Genomic DNA, 23,089 nt, shown 5'->3' on the forward strand with positions numbered 1-23,089 from the left:
TTTTATACAAATTTACAAATTAATTTTATAAAACTTTACATAATAATTTACATAAAAATTTTACATAATATTTTACATAAAAATTTACATAATGTTTTAATAATAATTTCCAATATTAACAAATTATTTTTATAAAAATTATTCAAGCATTTAATACAAAAACATTTTTATAAATTTTGTACAAGCAAGTTTTTTTTTATAAATTTTATATTTTGATAAATTTGTAAAGCTATCGTGATTGTGTTGTTTTTAATTTTTTTCATAGGTTTATATTATTAAATAATGGCTTATCCTGGTAGAAATAGAACCAAGAAATTGGATTTTGTAGACACTCAAAAGCTTTCTTCAACATTTGTTCTTTTATGGTACAAGGACTGTGAGAAGCATGAGCGTCATACACCTCCTATATCACTTTCAAATACACTTTTTAAGCATTATTCATCCGTTGAATGCCTTGAGTTTCAAGTGGTAAGTGCATTAAAATACAACTACAGATGACAATTACCCTATATACTTTAATTAAAGTCCACCCTAAAATATAAGCCCACTTTTTAAAGATGTTGAAAAAATTGATGTAGATAAATAAATTTAATGTTTTTTTACTTAACAGAAAAATGTAGTGAATGTATTCATTGCAAATAAACAACATTCAGCTGTCATAATATATAAGGGGTCTATTACCCAATGTTGTAAATTTGAAACGTCATTGGATAACTTTATGGATGAATTTGCTGACGAAAATCCTAGCAGTGATGAAGTGAGTAAGTTTGCCCTCAATTATATTGAAGGCAATGCTGTGGGAAAAAGAAAACATAATGAAGACCCATCTTCAGGTAACTTGTGACAATTACAAGTATAATATTATATTAATTTTGTTATGAATTTACTATTCTGTGTATGTAACTACAACTTTTAATTGTTCTTGTATTTTTCTATAGATTCAGACAATATGGCACCAGTCTCAGAACGTATAGGCCTAAATGGACCTGAATACAAATCGACTCCTAAATCAAAGGTGCTGAAAAAAAAACGCGTTAATGAAGACCATTCTTCAGGTTATTTTAATAATATTATTACAATTTCGTTGATGTACTTTCTTGAATATATTTTTATTGTTCGTTTCATTTATAGAATCAGACTCCTTTGCATCAGTTTCAAACTATCAAAAAGGATCGTCTAAAAAAAGTGAAGTAGAGATTATGGCTTTGGAAAAGCGCAAGCTTGACATGCTTGATGACAATGTTGATAATGATGCTCCCAAAACCAAACACTGTGGTACACCAAAGTTGAGCAGTCTGTCTTGTTTAGAAGGTTAGTTAAAATACTGTATTTGCATAAGCTCTACCATATTGTGCTTGTACATAGAAGTACTCTATTGTTTTTAACATTAGCAATTTTGGTTGAACAAAAGAAACTTCTCGTTGAACAAAGGAAGACCAACAAACTTCTGGCTGAAATTTTACACCCAATAGAAAATGAAACTATTAATGATAATGTAAGTCAAATTTAATTTTTGTAATTTAGTTGGAAAAAGCTCATCCAATGAGTGCAGCACTAGCTAGTATTGACCGAATTAAAAAAAGGAAATATTGATTGCTTCAGGAAAGGGTGGCACATTAAGGTGTTGACTTTTTGGTAAATTTTTGGTATCTCTAGTTTCCAATATAAAAAACAGATGAACATTGGTTTGAAAGTAACTGAAAAGTCATTGGTTTTATTTAAATTTTGAAAAAGGTCACCCACCATGACCCTTGATTATACACTGGCTCCTATATATCATTGAATTTTTTTTTCTTCAAAAGTATATCAACCTGGGTCTCAAAGAACTAGAATTTTAAAGTGTTTTCAAAGTTCATAATATTTTCTACTGAAACATTTTAAGAAATAATATTGAAAACAAAAGGTCATAAAAAAAGACCTTTTCAAGTTTTAGATAATTGTTTTTTATATAAAATTTAATCAATTTATTTTTATTTAAAACCATTATTATTTCTGAAATCTCTATGAAATTCTGGTTCTTTTGAGACACAGGTTAATATACTTTAGAAGAAAATTCACTGATATATGGGAGCCAGCGTGTAATCAAGGGTCATGGTGGGTGACCTTTTTCAAAAATTAAATAAAACCAATGACTTTTCAGTTACTTTCAAACCAAAGTTCATCTGTTTTTTATATTGGAAACTGGAGATACCAAAAAGTCAATACCCTAGTGGCACATTTACATATATTAGGTAGCTTAATTTGACCGTGCATTGAACAAAGTTTACTAAACCAGATTGTTTACTAAATCCGAACTCATCTGTATTATAATTTTTAGACCGTGTATCCTAGATTTGATGCCGTTTTTAAATTAAATGACATTCAAAAACGAGACCCGTGTAGCTTCGCAAGAAAATTTATTGTTTTGCGATTTGGAAAGGAGTTTGCTTGCACGCGTATTTGTGAACCAAATGGACCAACTGCACGCATTCATATGGACAAAGAAGAAGTGCAGGAAGTTAAAGGAGAACTGGACAAAGTTTTCAAGACTTGCAACTGGCGTGTTGTTCGAGCGAGTATTAATCAATTTTTCCGAGACAATAAAAGTAGTAAAAAATAGTTTGGTAAAGACTAAAGAAATTAGTGACGTTTTTATTGTGGTGCGGGGTCATGAGCGATTTTAGCTATTTTGTGTTTACAATATGTTTTGAGTTATTTTGTGCATGTGTTATATTTCTGTGTTAAACAAATACACAATCTATTTTATTCTAAATTTTGTTGTCGTTTTGATTTTTTAGAGTTAGCATTTAATATGAATTTAAAGTGTAAGTCAATGTTAAACTTTCAGCGCTGTTGTAAAACGCGCTACTGCTGGACGCACTGCTCGTAGACGTTATTCGATTAACGCGCTACTGCTGGACGCGTTGCCGCTGCTGATTGACGCGCTGCGGCTGGATATATTGTCTAGATACTCCAGGAATGTACTTGTGCTCATTTATAATGCTATTTTAAACATTGTTCAGGTGATCCAATGTAGTTGCTCTGCACACCCTGTCTTACACTGCATATTGTATTATTTAACTAGGGTGTACAGCTGCCGCATTTGACAACTAAATTGTGTTGTCTAATTAGTTCAAAAAGCTAGGTGCATGTCAAATTAATTATATTTTATTGCAATTTTATTGTCAATATTGCAATAATAATAACTTAATTTTATTGTCAATATTGCAATATATTGCGATATTATTGCCCAATAAATTGCCAATTCATTGCAAGCGATTGGCAATATTGGCCAATTGTAATTGCAATTTTATTGCAATTAAAAAAAAAAAAAAAGCCAATTAGTGCGGTTTTCTATTTTTCTGGGGTCTTTTTCTCTTGCTGCTTAGCAAACGATCCGAAGTTAGCAGAAGTCTGTTTAAAATATCTCTATTACAGTTTTCTCGCGAAGACTTCCTCGCATAATTCTGCCGATAAAGATGGAAATGTTTGTTTCTGGCTTCGGCTGCACTTTCTTCATTTGCAGGGCATTTAGTTATGTTTTTAAGGTGTTCTAATAAAAACACGAATTCGTCGTCAATTTTTTTCTCGGAACTTTGCTCCAAGACTTCATAAAGTGATTGTCGAGTCATCTTTATTGTGATAGCTTGATATTCTACAATAAAAATATGAATTAAATTAAATCAAAGTTTTAATCACAAAAAAAATGTTTTTGCCTTATTGACTAAAAAAATTAAAAAAATCTTACGCCGCATGCATGCGCAACTTTTTTTTTTTAAATGGTAAATAAAATATCTAAGGTTTACGTGAAGCACAAGCTCGTAGCTTAATAAGCTTAATTGATATTCAAAAACACTTTTTAATATCGTGTATATAGAAAAAAACGTTAAATTTTTTTACATCAAATACAATTGATGAGAAATGTGACAGTAACATATAAAATAGAGGAAATAATTATACCAAAAAATTGAGCTTACCTTCTTTTTCAATATCCATTATGATTTTTAAATTTGTCACTAACCACAAACTCAATAAACGATTTGTAATAATGCTCGTCAACAGGAGCGTTGAAAAACAATTGAATTCATTACCACAATTACTCGATTTTTAAAGCTGCCCCAATAAGGTGGGAGGGAGATGGGTAACCGAAATAACCACTTAGGGATGTAACCTTTATTAAGCTTTAACAATGCACCAATAAAAACAGATTTTGACAAAATTTAGAAAATTGACTTTTGATCAACTTTTTCGCATAAATACTCCACTGTGCGGCGTCGGCGAAGTTTTTTCAACTTCTTCAGATGAATCCGGATATTAGCGTGAAAAGTACTTATCTTTTAAGACAAATTATCAATGGCGAAAAGCTGGTTTTATATCCAAGCAATCTTATGAAATATTCCCTAACTAACAAGTAAACATCTATCATCCAGACCCTAACATCTCTCTTTACATAATAGCATCAAGCAATTCAGTGCAAGTTCTATTGAAATGGAGCTTAATACCCAATCGGGTAAATAATCTCACTTTATCCTATATGTATATTAGGATATTAAAAATTAATGTTGGAAAATAATTCCCGGAACCTCACAAGATGATCAGTCTCTGCAAATTTTACGATACCCAAAGTTTGAGCAAGAAAGGAGCATCTTAACCTATTGGTCGATCAAAGTTATAAAAAACCCGTTTTTTGGGTTGACTACCAATTTTTTGGGGCCATAACTCCAGAAATTCCCATTATTTTCTCATGTTATGTCATCTAAACAGAAAAGCAAACATATATTGAAGTCGTATCTTTCTTAAACCTCTTTAATTACTTCAATATTAAAATAATTATTCAATCTTTCTGGATTGAATTAATTTACAAAAATTTTCGTCTAAACCATTTTATTATTGTAAAGTTAATTTAAATCAACAAACATTTACGAACTGCAGTTTATAACATTTAATTATAACAGAATGGAACAAAACTTACTTCTTAGTAATTCAGCGACTAAAAATAAACATGTATTTAAGAACTAACTACGTAACATGATACGAATCAGGAACAAAATACACATATAGATAAATAAAAACCTTCATCTTCAACGATTTGGGACATTCTACCCACCTAATATAAGACGACTTTAAGACGTGTGTAACTTGTCTTTAACTAGTCTAGACGTCTACAACTAGTTAAAGACGTGTTTAAGACAGCTTTTCAACACCTCATTAAGACATCTTCCAACAACCAGTTTAAGATGTCTTTAAGACATCTTAACAAGACGTCTTTCGGAATAACCAGTTTAAGGCATCCGTGAGACATCTTGATAAGACGTCTGTCGGAACAACCAGTTTAAGACGTCCTTAAGACATCTTAACAAGATGTCTTTTGGAATAAGCAGCTTAAGATGTCTTTAATCGTGGAAGTATTAGAGATGGATGTGCAAAATTTTTTTTTTTTTGCAAACCATGCTAGTTGAGCATTCTTAAAAATCTATTGTTATAAACAATAATATTTTAAGAAATAACGCGGATGATGAAAGGAAATTGAGATCATTTACTTGAATAAATGTATAACTTGAGAGCTAATAGTTAATACGAAATATCAAGAAGTTTTGTAGCTACCTAGAGCACAATGGTTCCATGTTTAGTGAACTACTCCATCTACAAAATTGCTGCAGTCTTCTGGTTTATGAATATTAATGAATTTTCTATTTGGGTTTGCTCCATTAGACACTATAGCCATTAGTTTAAATCGAATGGATTCTAATATCGTATATATATATATATATGTTTAACAACAGGAATATATACAGTTAAGGATAAAAACTTATAAATAAAATGAATATAAATACAAGAAAGAAAAAATAATTTCTCACAGTTTTAAAGAATTTAGCAAAACCAGTTTATGGCAAACCGCAAGAATAAATTTGTATTTAACATTAACATTACATGATTTACCAGCTATATATAAACTAAATTTTATTTGACAAAAACTAATGGGTTATTATGTGCTTTTTACAATAAATGAAATAATATATGAAATATGAAAAACGAAAACATGAAATATCTGGCGCATTTTGTAAGACAATTATAAATTTGGATAACTTTTTAAAAGATTTTGCATCATCAAATAAGTTAAAAATTACCCATTAGAAAATGCACCAACCAATAAACAACTCACAGTGGAATATATATTGGGGAGCTTATAGAGTAGTCGACGCAAAAAATGGCGGCATATTGGAATAAATCTTAAAAAATACATAAATTTAAGGCTGGTGAACGAAGGACCAAGGAGTTGAATGAAACCAGATCTTGACAAAAAATTATATTTAAGCTTTTTTATGTTTCGTATACTTTTTTTAGTCATTTTAAAATTGATTTTACAGGTCTATTTTATCATTGACAGACTTTGTTTACACGAAAAAACGTGTCCAAATTTACAAATGTTTATCTTGAAAAAAGGATAAAATCTGCCGACAACTAATTTCCTTTACCTTGGAGTAATTTGTTTAATAATTTGTCAACACGTAAAGTAGTTACTTTATCCTGAACAGTCTTATTAAACAAACACTATGAAAGTTTACACTAATACTAAAAGTTTAAACTATAATAATAAGCTGCACGTCCATCTCTTATACGTCCTTGCTTTAATTCCTTCCTTAATTGAGTCTTTAATAACGTCTTTAATTCCAATTGCGGAAGAATGACAAGAATTGTATGGTTTAAAGCTATGCGGACAATTTTATCTGACAATAAAATCAGTTGTACACACTGTTAAAGTTAGAGCTTTTTCTGTGATGCCCCAGGAAGATCATTTTTAAAATGGACTGTTGCGCTCATACTGGATATTATTCTTGTGAAAGAGGCATTATCAAAGGTTCTTGGGTAGGAAGGGTAGTGTTTAATGAAGAACAAAAATTTTGTAAGCGGACAGATTACGATTTTAGCTGCCAGTCGTATAAGCAACATCAGAAATATGTCCCCTCTTATAGCTGCTGGTTTTAAATGTGTTTTTCCGGATTTCTGCCTCGACAATATGCAAATGACCAACTAATAATTCAAAAAAATTTTGAATTATTTCGTTAAGATCCTATGGCTAGGTTATTACAAGCACATATTTTACAGATTTCTGAGAAACTAATCGAATTTAGAAATTAGATTGTTCACTAATGATTAATTTCAACATCTATCTACAGAGAGGCGGAAAGAGAAGTTTTAAAGAAACCCACCATTACAAATGTGTAATTGGTAAGTGACTTCGAATGCTGCTTTCCAAAAAAACAATGATTTTCTTGACCAATTATTGTTTTTATTAATTTTCTCTTTTTAGCGACTGTTCGAGCGACATATCCAAAAGAATTGGAGAAGACTGTCCATAAGTTTATTCAGAGCATTTTAAAAACGCACCAGCATTACGAAAATCTTATTAAAAATATTATCATGTACTCTTTTTTGTGGATGCTGGGAAATATTTCTATAGTAAATCATGTCTCTTTTTTTCATTTATTGCATTTTGATAGTTCATATTTTTCACACCTTCCTATATTCAGTCACCACCTTCCAGTCTCTTTCTAACACTATAAAAATATACATTTATATTGTATTGGAAGGAGACTGCAAGGTTATATATATATATATATATATATATATATATATATATATATATATATATATATATATATATATATATATATATATATATATATATAACAAACTTTTACTATCAATAAAACAATTTATAATACAATGAAAGATTAAATAAATAAACGTATATTTTAGAAAAAGCGCTTTACACAAGACACAAACAAAATCATATCATATCCTAAAATGTCATTAAAAAACTCTAAACTTCTGATTTCTGCTTTCTACAAAAATTTATTGGCGAATATTTCATAATTGATTTTACAGCTTCATAAATCCCTGCTTCATCTGGGTATCTTTTTGAGACACTCTTTAAAATATAAAATTCAAACTTCTTGCTTAAATGCTATTAGTAAAAATCTGCATACTTAAAAAGTTTAAACAAAACATATTACCAACTAAAACACGATACAATTTTGTCTTTGAAAAAGCAAACCTTTGTTTGGTTTTGTTCGTAGAATTGGTTGCCCCTTCATGTTTAACAAACAGCGCAACTCGATTGTTAACAGCCTAAAAAGTTAGTAATTATTTGAATCAATATTTACAATATTGTACAATACAACATTCATGCTACAGGAAAGAAACATGTAATGATATGCTTAAAAAAGCGTATAATTATATTTAACATAATAAATATATTTCGCAAACACTTTTTAAATTATCCATTAAAAACCATTCCCATTTCGGCTTGGAAAGGTGTAGAAAATTTACCTACCGCTCAATAACATATTTTACATTATCTTTTAAGTTAACTCCACCAATTTTTGCTATTTGTGATACCTGCTTTCAAAAAAATCTTTAATCAATGTTTAAATAATTATATAATAAAAGGCAATCTTTTATAAAATCCCTTACATTTTTAAATAAATTAAAAAACATTGAAAGTTGAAAAAACAAAAAGTAATTATGTATAGAATGACAAATTATAATAAATAAAATAAAATTATATTGTTTAATCAACTTTTCAGTTAATAATATAAATGAATTTACCATGACAACATAAAGAAAAATTCAAAAAATTCAAAAAATCAAACTAGCAATAGCAACAGGGCAACTAACCCATTTAGAAAAAATGACAGTCATTTAATGTAGTATCTAGCTCAATAAGTTGTTCTATTGAACTCAATGCATTTATTTGCAGATCTTTGCATACAACTAAAAAAACATTTTGAAGATCCTTTACCATACTTTTAATTTCTAAAAGTTGTTTAAAAACCTTTTTCTGAAATTCTAAAAAAAAAAAGCAATTTATTAAGCATGTATATACATTTTTTTTTTTTTAATACATACAATTCTTTTTTTTTTATTCTTTACCATATAAAAAACAAAGAAAAGACAAATCCAAAAAGAAACACAATTATTCACAAACATAATTACTCACATTCCTCTTCAGATTCCTCATTCCAGAGTCATGAAAATAAATCCTTCACATACTTCTTTATCTATTAGTAATTACTTAGTAAAATAAATATAAACAATAAATGTAAAAACTAAAATGTAGAATAAGTGTAAACAGATTACAATATATATCTAGGCAATAATAATAAAATAAACAGATTCAAAATATTACTTTTCCCAAATTAGAAAGAAAAAAGTTTATTTGATGATGTACTTCACTATTAATATAAAACATTAATAATAGTTTTTTTTATTCATATTTAACAATTAAAATAGCAATGAATACAGTAAAATTTAATGACCTCCAGTTACTTTAATTCTTTTAACTCTGAGCTTGTTTAAGGAATCATCAATTGGAAACTTATTATAGGCAGCTTTCATTACATGAACACCAGTTGGCCAAAATAACCAACCATCTTTTACCCAACAAGATATAACAACTGCCTCTGTTTCAATCTAATTTTTAAAATAAATAGATATCATTTTTTTAATTTACATATATATATATATATATATATATATATATATATATATATATATATATATATATATATATATATATATATATTATTAAAATGAATAAAAACACCTTTTTATGGAACTCTGAGTTTCATGCCTTTCGACAATCATCAGCCATTGTGTGTGTGTGTGTATATATATATATATATATATATATTATATATATATATATATATATATATATATATATATATATATATATATATAATTTACGTGTATATATACAAATAGCTGTCATGTTTTGAAAATCTTTGAAAAACTTTTCTACCACAGGATGTTTGCCCACTTAAATTCCTCCTCTAACCAAAAGTTTTTTAATGATTTATTACTCCAACAACTAATTTTAAAATGTCCAAAGTTTGCTACTGACTGAGCTGAAAATTATATTTGTATACATTTATGTGAAATTTTAAAAAAAGCATGTATATATTATACAGACAAACAAACACACAACATGTCTCTAAAATTTAGTCTATTAACATACTAAATTTAGTCTGACTTATTATATATTATTAGTTTTGATATTACTTTGTACATCTGAACATTATTAAAATGAGGTACTATTTCTAACTAAGAAATAACTTTTTTTAAAAAGTTCAGCACTTTATTAAAATGGTCAACTTAAAATAAAATAAAAATGTAGACAAAAATAACCTGAATAAATCGAATTTACCCTGAGATTTATGTATATTATATACAATTTGATATAAAATCTAAAAGTTTTAAATTAGTCGCAATAAAAATAGGTTATAAAATAAATCTTTAAAATATTCTTTATACCATCTGCATGCATTCTGTTAAGTTTTCCTTGCCTTTCCATTACGGCAAATTATTTTTGTAATGGCGGCATCAATGAGACAAAAATTGTTTATTCAACGTTTTATTAACGTTGGCAAAAAAACACTTTTTCAACGTTTTTTAATTACCACATTTGTAACGTTGGTATATGTAACGTTGAATAAACGTTGTTTTATAAATAACTTTAATACGTTGAAAAAGCAGCTAATGTGTAACGTTGATAAACCTTAAACTTTGCGACGTTTTTACTGTGATTATTTGCGTACATTTATTCAACGTTGAATAAACGCGATTTTTTGAGAAGATAATATACGTTGAAATTTAAACGCTTTTTCAACGTTGAAAATGTAACGTTTAAAAAGCGGTTTAATTTTAACGTTGATAAAAAGCATAAATTTTGAAACGTTTTAAAGTGGCTTTTTGCGTAAAGTGATTCCACGTTGAATAAACGTTTCATTTTGAGAAGCTAAATTACGTTACAATTTCAACGCTTATTCAACGTTTCAATTTACCGCGATTTAGTATACAAAAACGGACATTGATTCAACGTTGAAAAGACGTTGTTTTTGTCACTGTAACGCTTTTTCTACGCTGCGACCGGTTTTCAACGTTGATTCAACGCTGACATGTTTGCTGGGTATATATATCTATACTAATACTTATAATGACTTATTTTCTTATATAACTTGTATGCATTTATATACTTATAAAAGTAATAAAAAATTTTTTTTTCTTTATCATATTTATTTAGACTTAAACGTCTCTTTTTTGATAATGTATATTATTCTTTGTATCTCAGTACATTTAAGATATTGAATCTCATTTGAAGTCATGTAATCTCTTTTAATTTGTTTAGTTTTAAAAGAAGTTCCTTCAAAAGGTAATTTATTAAAATGTGATTGCAAAATGAAAATAAATAATATAAACACTCTCTAAGATAAACACACACACAATGTATATATATATATATCAAGGACTACTATGCGGCAGGACGCGCAAAGTCAATTTCCTGACTCCGCTAGCGAAGGCCATTCAATATTTCTCACTAAACTCTTATTTAACTAAATTTGGCCGAAATAACGTTTTATAAAATCAAATTACTGAAATATTATTAAAATAATTTTGCGTTATTGTTAATAACAAATTAAAAACTTATTTAAAAAAGCATAAAAGATCAATATAAAAAAATTCCTCTATGAAAAAACGTAAACATTATATCCTCTAGAGACTTTTTAACAAAGTGAAAACTTTAAAAAAAAAAACATGAGTTTAATATAATAAACTTCTTAAAAAAAGAAACAACAAAATATTATATATATATATCATAATGACATTATTCAGCTAGGCGTGCCTTCTTAATTGATGTCTGATAAAGACATGCATTTTTCGTTTGGTCTTTATCCAAATTCTGCATTCCATGCAGGAGAACATTTGCCAAACGCCTGAAAAGGCTTTTTGAAGATAAACCTAAATCATAGTATGTGTCCATTACAGAAAGAATGTTTATAAGTCTTTTTCTACAACATGCTCTGTGTTTTTTTTCTTTTACAAAGCATAAACCAATTTTAACTAGCTGATAGGTACACTCATGTGGGACTGTCAAATATCCCCTTGAAACTTCCTCAATAAAGTCTTTAGCTTCATTTGTTAGTTTAGGTTCATCATCTGGATAAACTAGTTCACCTTCACATTTTTTCTCAAGCCACCCTGCCACATAGGCAGCAGAGTTCTCTTCAGTTTCAAAAAGACTCACATCAAAAATGCATGTTTCAATTGAGGTTGCATCTTCAATACTAATTGGACCCTCGCATATGTGACCTTTTCTATTGGGTTGCCCTACTTCCACTGATTCTAAAAATGATGCAGCAAATTGAGCTAAAAGCTTTTTAAAAACAGAGAAAACATCACCAGCTGCCATAAAAGCATTTGCCCCTGTTGTCTATAAACAGAAAATTCTCCTTCTATTCTGTCACTTTGTAGCTCACGAAGCAAAACATAATCAAAACCAACTGAAAACAAATGCTTGCAGATAGCTATCAACCCTTCAGTGGTTTGCACAAGGGCTTTTTTGGTAACATGGGTAACACACTGAACTCGTTCAGGTCCATGTCCTGATTTCATACATTTAAATATGTCTAAAAACAATTGAAGATTATTTGAATCTTTATCTTGCACAGATCGGTTGTGATCTCTCAGCCTAATATCTTGCCCTTTTGCAGAAACATTAACAATGTTCCACCAATCTAAAATATTCTGAATAAAAGAGGAGGTTTCATAAGCTCCTTTTCGTTTTAGGGTAGCTACTACTTTCTCATTAAATGCTCTTAAAACATGTTGCACATTCTGTAGTTGAAGTCTCGAAGGATAAACAGCGGCATAGGATAAAGGAACTGATTTTAAAATGTTCTCTTTCTCATATTGATATAGACCTTTCACATCTGAAAATGAAGCTATGGTTTTATTATCTAAAGATATCTTTTGACACTTTTCAGAAATCCAGTTATTTCGTAAGCATTTAAGTAGATGAACTGTGTCAAACAAAAGAAACCAAACACGATGATCGTCTAATGGATGAATGGCCTGATAGTCAGTAATTCTGTTAAATATTTTGCAGTATTGCTGATTGATTTTATGATTATCAGTTACAGATCCTAAAACTATTCCACAGTGTTTTTCAATTATAATAGCAGCTTCTTTCACAACAATGAACTGATACAATGATGTTAGTTTGTGAACAGGAGTAACAGAAATCATTAAACTAGGTCCGCCATGTAAGCATTTCATCATAACACATAGCATAGAGGTTGCTTTGGATTCTGGATCATTTTTTGCCATCCCATTTAAAACTCCACATGAATAAGCAACTGTTGGTCTAATCTTTACCTCGTCAACTATCAAAATAACATTTTTCTGGTAATTATTCTTTACTTTTTCAAATGTTTTTTGTAAAACCTGATCAATGTTAGTGGCAGAAATTATAGACTGCAGCTTTCTTTTACTTGGAAGGACTAAAAATCACGAAGTTGATGGATTTGCAGTTATAAAAAGACTCGATTGCAAAGCAATAATCAGCTATAGAGAAACTTTTGTTACGCAAGAGTCTAAGTTGTCTTGTAATGAAATTCAATTTCTTTTGCTTAATATCATCATCTAATTCAAATTCATTTTCTGAAAGAGTATTTGACACCTTTTCAATAACATCATTAACATGGAGTTTATAATTATGAACTAAATTAATTGCTTCGAAAAATTGTGAGTAGAAGATTAAGCCATTGTTTGGATTCAATATATTACCTAATGAAACACTAATTCCATGTTTAAAAGCAGAAAAAGTTAGCAGTGAACACAAGGTACACTTATCATAAACAATAATTGTCATAAAACTCTCTTTGAAATCTTTTGACATAAAAATGCATAAGAATTTATCCTCTTGTCGAGATATTACTAAATTTTCATACTTTTTGGGTAATTTGGTGTCAGGATAAAATTCAGAAAACGAACTTATTCTATCTTTTTTGATAAAATACTTCAATTGCTGATCCGCAGGCTTAGATTGGCGAAGCACAGGCTTTGGTGTTAGTAAACAAGAAAAAGGAACATTAAAAATACTTGGTGCACATGCTTGTCGAGTATAGCCACCAGGCACCTTTATCATTTCTGTATTTTCAGGCCAATGTTTTTCACATATAAAGAATTTAGATGGCTCCATAATAAAATTTTTACGTGAAGGAAGCACGTTAATCCATTTCTGTTTCTCAACTTCATCTTTAGGTAATTTAAAAACACGACACTTATTGAATTTATTATAATTCCCTTTACAATTTACAACCCCACATTTGTTCACCATAATAAAAGTAAAAGATTTTCAAAAGTTATTACTGGAACGTAAAAGAACACTACAACTTTGATAAAAACAATGGCCTTCGCTAGTGAAGTCAGGAAATCGACTTTGCGCGTCCTGCAGTATAGTAGTCCTTGATATATATATATATATATATATGTATATATATATATATATATATATGTATATATATATATATATATATATATATATATATATATACTATATATATACTATATATATATACACACACACACACACTTCCTGAAGAGCCTCTTGAAGGCGATACAGACTGTAGACAAAAAAAGTCATATTAGTATTGTTACTAATTTATGTTATCATTAATAATAGTTATATATATATATATATATATATATATATATATATATATATATATATATATATATATTATATATATATATATATATAAACATATTACTCATTTACCTTATATTTTTTAGAATTTATCAAAGAGCAAATAGGTAAAAATCAGCTATTTATATACCATTCTAAAATACAGCATTCGTATTAGTTGTTTATTAATTTTGTTTTTTGATTTTCATCTATTATTTTCATTATTTGATTGCAGTAAGCTGGAGTTATTATTATTTTTTATTTTTTAGCAAAAAGAAAAGCAATTCTTGGTAAATAAAATTGTTAATAAGTATATTTAAAGTTTAATATTTTTTTGATACGTAATATTCTTCAACTTTCCAGCTTTATAATGAGCAACCTTTTTATTTCTCTCTGCAAGTCTCAGATTGTCGGTACGCACTCTTGTCAAATCCTTATTCCAACGTCAGGCGTCCTTCGTGTCTGATAATCCGAAATTGTGCTTAAAAAAAAATGTGCACATGCATCGACTGACTTAAGCCCTACCTGCACCGTGGTCGTGATCGTCGTGGTGGTGGAAGCAACGTTGTAAATAACTTTACATATGCCTTTTAGGTGTTTAATATTTAAGAAAATAATATTTGTTAATGATTCCGTTTTTTTCTTCAAGGGTGGTACATATTAAAGAGTCTAAACAGCTTAAAAATACAATACATGATAAATTGTAAGTTTATACAAAATAAATAAGTTGCCAATGCCTTTATTATAATGATTTCCAATTTGACTCCCCTGCAATAGTTTTTAGAGGGTAAGTTTAAAAAAACGTCTTAAAATATAGTAATACAAAACCCAACTTTACACATCCATGACAAGTAAATTATGTTATCGACATTTTTCTTTAAAGAATGCTCAATTCCATAAATATTTATAACAACTTCCTGTAACTTTTTATGTATTTTCCTGTAACTAAATATTTATAACAACTTCCTGTTCCTTTTTTAATAAAAAAATAAAAAAAAATGCGAGGAGTGAAATAACAGCCTACAAAAATTTTAGGTGATTGTTAGTCACAGCGTAAGTAAACTTAACCTTAAATTGCCAACTATCAAAAAAATTGAATCTATGACAATGTATTGTGACAAATAATTCTGGTTTCGAAATACATTTGTCGTATTGCTCTTTGTTACGAGGGTATTATTACTTTTTTTTAAACTATTTAAACAAAAACTTATATTGATTTTAGTAATTTTGTTCAATTTCAATTTGTAATCAAGTTTATATAATTTGATTTTGTACTTAAAACCTCGAATGCAATTTTGTTAATTTAAACACATTGTCGTATACGACACTGGTATTCCGAGCACGCGATACATATATATATATATACCTATGGATAACGAGTCCAATCTCTAACCACTGCGCCAACAGCTGGTTAAAATTAATTTATGTGTATATATATATATATATATATATATATATATATATATATATATATATATATATATATATATATATATATATATATATATATATTAGGGTTCTACGAATCGAGTGTCGCTTCGATTCGAATCATTTTTATTTGCCATTGTTTCTTTAGATTTTCAACGCTAAAATGCTATCAAAATGTTTTTTTAAGAGGGGCGTTAAGTAACCGAAAATAGTTGTAATACTGTTTTTAAAACAAACGCTGAATAGTTATTTCTGGCAATAGATTTTTTTTCTTTTTGCGAGAAAAATATTTAATTTGGTTTTCCTCAGATTGCTACAAATCAAGACCTGCTTCAATTCGGTACAAAAGAAATCCCGATTCGCAGGGCCCTATTATATCTATCTATATATATATCTATCTATATATATATCTATCTATCTATCTATCTATCTATCTATCTATCTATCTATCTATCTATCTATATATATATATATATATATATATATATATATATATATATATATATATATATATATATATATATATATATATATATATATATATATATATATATATATATATATGTATGTATATTTGGGTATGGGGTCTCTTGGAGTCAAAAATTGTACTTCAAATGTTTCAAGCAAAGGTTATAGAGATAAATACAGTATTATAGGTTTTTTATTTATTTATTACGTTTCTAAACTAAAATATAAATTTTACAATATAAAACTCACTGGAAAAAATTTTACAATTTGCTATTGCGTTTATGTGTCGCATTTTGTTTTAAAAAAAAGAAAATAAGTTTACATTTTGATATTTCAATTATTGCAAAACCATTTTTTTATTGTGTTACTTACACTATAAGAGTTTTTTTATAGTGTTACTTACATCACCAATAAGATGGTTGTTATGAGCAGAAATCGAAGGAATAAGCAATATATATTTTCTACACATTAAAACTGTATTTTTCAAAGCTAAAACTGCACGAAATTTTTTGGATATTTCTTTTCTTAGCCAACTTGAATCTCGATCCAGCTAAACAAATTTTTAACAATTACATACATATTTAAAAGTGTTATGAATATAATGAATACATTTGAATATTAAAACCTAAGGATTTATGGAAATTAAGAATACAAACCTTATATTCAGGAAATTAAATAATTTCTTTGATATAAACTTTGGCCGGACAATCAAATTTCTTGGTAACCTGGAGAGCCATTCTTTTTTTTTTTGCAATAATGATCTAAACTCTGATCATAAAAAAAGTGAAACACAAGAAAATTATTGTATTAGGCAATTTAGTTAGAAAACATTTTGGTTTAGCAATAGTAAAAATAAACAGAAAAGAAATAAAAAATTAACTTATGAATTCTCCAGTTTGTCATCAGATCTGAAAAAGTAACTTACCGCTTCTGTGTTTTTTTAAATTTTGTACAGAGCTTTTTTATTGCTATTTTTGTCCTCGCCGTGTTGACAGTCTAGAGTGCTATTTGATGAAACAATGAATGGTACTCCTGTGTAAGTGACATCTTTATCCTCAAAAAACACTTTATGATTTTTCAGTAATACTTCTAAAAAGACAGATATTTATATACGTAGTTACAGCATATAATGTAAATTTTCAGAAAATATACATATTTAAATTAACATGCAAATAATATTTTCTACTCAATAAAACTATTGTAGTAAATTTATTTGCATATTTGTAAGTATGTAACAATGAGAATATAAGAGCAATAACTTCGCTGTTTAATTAGGTGAATAACAAAAGCAATCAAGGTCAATATATTTGCTAAAACAATTTTAAACAATTTTCCGTAACTAATGTTTTCCTCTTGAGTTTAGCCAATTAAACTTACATATATTGCTCATTTCATAAACCAGATAGTTATGCAATTTGTGTAACACCTCATTCCTTTTATTTATCATCAACACACACAATATAATAGGTAACTTAGTCACATAAAAATAAAATATTATTGTAAATATGAAAAATATAACAAAAACCTTCAAAGCTTTTTTCCATGCTTCTTGTAAAACCAACAATGTAATGAACAGTGTGCAATAATTCATGCTCTTTTATTTTAGCACAAACATCTGCATATGTAGCTAAAATGTGCTTTGTTTCCATAATGGAAATTAAATTTGAAAGTGAAGTTGATGCAACAGAATTTGCATCTAAAAAGATAATAAACCTTTTAAATGATGGTTTTAAATCTCTTTTATGCAACAGTACAAATACTGTTGTAGTATATATACACTGTGTCAAAAAAGTTTTCATCCACCTGTCCTGTTCATTTTTTAGACGCGATAACTTTTTATTGAACAAAGATATAAGCAAAATTTCAACTAAATGATATCAGTTAACCATTCAAGAAATATTGTAAAAAAAGATTTTACAAAATAAAGAATAGAAAATTAAATATTGCATTTTAAACTACACAATGCCTGTTTTTTGCGCCAAAAAAGTTTTCATCCACTTTACAAAATCCAAATAAAATTGTTGTGCAAACTCAATTTGCTAGTGTTTTAATATCTTGTGTTTCCACCACGAGCTTTTATTATCTCATACAGTCTGTTTTTCTATAGTATCAACTAATTTTTAGTTAATTTCTGGAGTGATTGAGCCCCACTCTTTCATAATTATTAATACATATATATATATATATATATATATATATATATATATATATATATATATATATATATATATATATATATATATATATATATATATATAGGTAATCCTGCAGTTAAGCGGCCTAAAATAAAAGTATGTTTTAACTTTACACGCTCTCGTTCGCGGAGACTTAAAAACTTTTTTTATTGTTAATTAATAAAAATATTTTTTGAATGACGAACGAATTCGAATAACGAAAAGTTTTATTAAATTTTTTATAAAGATTTTTATTTGGTTGTTTGATTTTTTTATTTTAAATAGTTTAACTATTTTTTACCATATTCATGACCATGACCAAATATAATTATAAAAAATGTAAATATATATTTTTTCATTTTTAATGCTATAATGTTTTTCGATAATTTGTGGCTATGAAAATAGCCGTTTTAAAAAGGGTACTGACGGGACACGCATGTAATAAAAGCAGAAAATATTGGAACATCTTTATATCGTTGACGCCACATAAATTCATGCAGGTGTGAGGTAAATAAATCTTCGTGTGTTCCGAATTGTTATCGCAGCTTGCGCTTGACTCGCATCCATAAGTTTTCAATGTTTTGAGTATGAATGTCGTTATCTAGGGGATTGACAAAGTTACGCTCATGAGTAACAACTGAATGGGAATAAATTCCATCTTGTAGATTTTCAATTCCAGCGTAAGATGCCCAGCCGTCTGACACAATATGAGTTCCAGGCAAAATATTTTGTAAAATCGCGTTCTGAAGACTTTCTGCAGACCGATCTGGTATTTCTACCAAAAAGCACTTTCGCGAAACCCTTTCAACACCACCAAACACCCAATGACCTGGTCGCCATTGCCCGCGATGATATTTACGATGGAAAAACTTTGATTCATCGATTTCAACCACAACTGCAGTCTCGTCAGCGTTAAAACCTCCAATAACTGCTGGGTTAGTCTCTAGATCTACTTCACATACATCTCTGCAAAAGTTGGCCCAGTCAGCTAACGTATGAGAAGCATCATTCATACCCGCTTCATGTTGGATATCTCTTTGCGGCATATTACGACTCCACCCATATATGTAATATAACAATGTTTGTAAGGAAAGTCTACTCTGGCTAAAAAAGGAGTCTTGCCTAACACTTCGCCTTTCCTTGCAACCTTTGCATTTCCAGCGGTAACCGTCAGTTGCGTCTTTATATGAATTCAAAGTATATTGAATTTGGCAGTTATTACAAAAAACACTATTTTTAATCAATTTTCGCTGTGCTAGCCACTGCAGAGCAGATAGTGGTTGTCTAATACTGGATCCGAGATCCAGTAAGCGCCAGTTTTCTTGTAAAATCTGTTGTTCCGTTCTAATTTCGTCAACGATTGTTGTTGGAGCACTTGGTCTCCCACGACGAACTTGTTGCAGTGCCATCTAAAAAAGAATTATTATCATTTTTCCTAAAACATATTTTCACCGTAGTTTACATTTTCATAAATTTCTAAAAAAAATTATAACTGTATCAAAAAATTTATTTGTAAACGTATTTACCTGATATTGCGAATCAAAATATATTCTAAGATAAAAAGCTGACAAATATTATTTTTCACTTTAAAAGCAAAACAGAAAGTAGTATATCTATTATAATATCGCTTCCACATTTAATTTCTATCTCCGTCAAATTTTAATTATCCTTTCGATTAATTTAATTCCACGCCTAATTAGTAATTTTCATTTTTCTCTTTTTAAGTTACATAAAAATCTTCTCCACCGTAGATTTTAATTAAGTAAAAGAATAAATTTATTTTAGGCCGCTTAACTGCAGGATTACCAAAAAAAGTTACAAAAGTTTAGATAAAAAAGGCAGTCAGATATTTGTCTGACAGTCTATAAATAGGATGAGATAAAAGCAACAATGTACTATAATTACTGTATAACATTACCTTGATATTTTTAAATTATCAGGATTATTAGCTACCTATTTATATTGCTGTATTACCTTTTAATCTTGAAACAAAAAATCAAGTTGATTACGACGTTTTCTTCTTTCAGTTCTTGAAGCCATTTTTAAATTATACAACAAATATTTTGTTGCTATTATAGGATTATATCTTTATTATATTAAATAACTCATTAAAAATAGTTTAAATAAAAATTGATCATCATGATTAATGTCTATCAATACTTAGACGCTACATGAATGGACAAAAATCTTTGAAGCAAATCTATTTTCTAACCATGTAGCTTTCTCGCAGCGAACACGACGTTTAAATTCTACATTTTCTCTTTTATTAAAAAACTCTCCTCTACTAAAGTTTTGCATACAATTTATACTTATTAAAATCTGTAAAAATATCTCAATTACTATCATAAAAAAACCACTCAAACTATATTTACAATATTTTGAGGAAATTACGTCAATATACGCTTTACGGAGTTTCTTTGTGAAGTGTGCAAAATTGTTCTGTTAAATTGTTTTTTTCCGAGTTTTAAAATTCCAGAAAATTAGAGCCGATTTCGGGCTAGCCCGAATTTAGCCCTAAGCCATCCCTTATTAGGATCTGCCCTAAACACACCCTAATTTTAAAAAATCATCAAAAATATTCTAATTTTGTGCTGAAAAGAAATGTAAGCTACTATTTTTAAGTTTTGATAAAAAATTGTTTGAGAAAATTGGCCCTTAGAATACCCTGAACCACTAAGGGACCCTTAAGGGGCCCTTAAGTCATTTTAAGGCGGGTCGTTGTCTTGTGGCTTATATTTGACCCAATGCTTTAGATTTTGGACCTTTTCTGCTGATGGTCCGGAAAGTCTTCCTCGTTTAACTCTACTGCCCAACATTAATGGTGTCTTATCATCTCGGACCTGCTCATAAGCCTCGTCTTCATTGTAGGTCTAAAAATTAATATGAAACCCATTAAAATACCTAATATTGAAACATTCATCAGCATTTATCAAAAGTTATTGATATTTATCGTTAAATCTTGTTAAATCTTGGTATTGTAATAGTAATAATAACTAACACATATGAAAATAAAAGTTAATATTTAAATTAAAAAAGTAAAAACGTTTGTAAACTTTATTGCACCTGTTTTAACTCATCAAAAGCAACATGGCAATTTTCCTCCAGGGCTGCAAACTGAACAGGATGCTTCCTTGTCAAATGTGATCTCATGCCAGATGTGTTCCTGTCCGCCAACTTGCAAATTGCAAAACAATACTTGCATTTTGCAGGAACAAGTCGCTCTTCATCTGGTGTAGTACTGAACTCTTCATCAAAGTGATTCCAAATTTCGCTCCTTGACCTTGGCATTCTTCAAAATGTTGTTCAATTACAAATTTAATACTAATTCAAACTAAAATTTTAATATCTCTCCTTATAAAAAAAAATTTATTTTAAGAGCCTAATTATGTACATCTAAGTAATTTAAAGAGTATCCCAAAAACTTTTTCCCAGAGAGTTTTTAAAAACGTTTTTATTACAATTAGCTAGTTAATTTCGGTTCAGTAGAACCGTAATTAAAACCGTAACCAAAACCGAAACCGAAGTTTGAGTGAAGCCGAAATCGAAACAATCTGAAACATGAAAGCCAAATCAATATCAAAATAACATGAAATAACTATTTTACTTAACAGTGTCTCATAACTCATTACAAAAACTTATATATTATTCAAATGCATCTATCTATCGATCGATATTGTAGTTTTCTCGCAACACATCGATGAGATGACAACAATATTCTCTTCAAACAAAAACCTATCTTTACAAATTTAGTCCTTCTTTTATACCAGGCAATATCCCTCAAAAACGTCATAAAAACCAACAAGATTACGGAATTAATAATTTTGATAGTTGTTACAAACAACTATCAAAATTATTAACATAACGTTCTAACAAATTTCGCAACGGAACAACTTATCTCTATATATATCTCTATAGAACAATCCAACTGTTTTTTTTTTTTTAGATAAAAACATACCGTTGTGTGACCTAACAAAGTCCTGTGCTTTAAGAAAGTCCTAAATTAAAAATTGACAAATTTTGAAGATTTTTGTTATTATTATCAAATATATATATATATATATATATATATATATATATATATATATATATATATATATATATATATATATATATATATATATATATATATATATATATATGATAATAATAACAAAAATCTTCAAAAACTCCATAACTATGACATTTTTTTATCATTCAAATTTGTTTGAATAAATAAATATTTGAAAAAATAAAATAGATTTGTTTTTGTAATGATTTATGGGACATAAGGCATTTAAACGATCAGTATGTAACATGATTTGATAAAAAATAGAACATGTGAAAATATTTTAATATTTGATGATCGCTTAAAGAATGATTTGAGAATAGTAACTTGATTTGATTTGAAAATAGTAACAATTGTCACGTGATTTCAATTAATAATTACTTCAATTTTTGTAATTGATAATTGATTTACCCACAAACGATTAAAACATCAATATAATTAGGAAATCATCATGATCCCACA

The 23,089-nt window shown here is 28.3% G+C and overlaps 1 protein-coding gene, 1 long non-coding RNA gene and 4 pseudogenes across 5 annotated transcripts; 2 read left to right on the forward strand and 4 right to left on the reverse strand.

Annotated features, from left to right (window-relative positions):
• Positions 1-240: 240 nt before the first annotated feature.
• On the forward strand, positions 241-2,460 carry LOC149892754 (uncharacterized; annotated as a pseudogene). Its single transcript, XR_016447604.1, has 6 exons — positions 241-468; positions 611-833; positions 939-1,055; positions 1,132-1,311; positions 1,392-1,495; positions 2,318-2,460. The product of XR_016447604.1 is annotated as an uncharacterized LOC149892754 (transcript).
• A 6,394-nt stretch (positions 2,461-8,854) lies between these two features.
• Positions 8,855-9,637, reverse strand: LOC149892755 (uncharacterized; annotated as a pseudogene). The gene is made up of 3 exons (XR_016448507.1): positions 9,617-9,637; positions 9,303-9,456; positions 8,855-9,044 (listed from the first exon to the last, which is right to left on the reverse strand). The product of XR_016448507.1 is annotated as an uncharacterized LOC149892755 (transcript).
• Positions 9,638-11,111: 1,474 nt separating this feature from the next.
• LOC149892756 (uncharacterized) lies at positions 11,112-15,071 on the forward strand. Its single transcript, XR_016449387.1, has 4 exons — positions 11,112-11,197; positions 14,620-14,640; positions 14,782-14,802; positions 14,913-15,071. It is a non-coding gene; the product is annotated as an uncharacterized LOC149892756 (long non-coding RNA).
• Positions 15,072-16,686: 1,615 nt separating this feature from the next.
• LOC149892757 (uncharacterized) lies at positions 16,687-18,553 on the reverse strand (annotated as a pseudogene). Its single transcript, XR_016456324.1, has 4 exons — positions 17,934-18,553; positions 17,334-17,497; positions 17,065-17,176; positions 16,687-16,958 (listed from the first exon to the last, which is right to left on the reverse strand). The product of XR_016456324.1 is annotated as an uncharacterized LOC149892757 (transcript).
• A 250-nt stretch (positions 18,554-18,803) lies between these two features.
• LOC149892758 (male abnormal protein mab-31-like) lies at positions 18,804-19,991 on the reverse strand (annotated as a pseudogene).
• Positions 19,992-21,287: 1,296 nt separating this feature from the next.
• LOC149892759 (uncharacterized) lies at positions 21,288-22,320 on the reverse strand. Its single transcript, XM_090075064.1, has 2 exons — positions 21,646-22,320; positions 21,288-21,452 (listed from the first exon to the last, which is right to left on the reverse strand). Exons 1-2 carry the CDS (start codon positions 21,868-21,870, stop codon positions 21,288-21,290), a joined length of 390 nt encoding a protein of 129 aa, XP_089931190.1. The 5' UTR covers positions 21,871-22,320.
• Between the last annotated feature and the right edge of the window lie 769 nt (positions 22,321-23,089).

Source organism: Hydra viridissima, unplaced genomic scaffold (assembly GCF_058129835.1).
Source record: "Hydra viridissima isolate aposymbiotic clone 2 unplaced genomic scaffold, HvirCarnegie_v1 scaffold_1, whole genome shotgun sequence".
Taxonomy (NCBI): domain Eukaryota; kingdom Metazoa; phylum Cnidaria; class Hydrozoa; order Anthoathecata; family Hydridae; genus Hydra; species Hydra viridissima.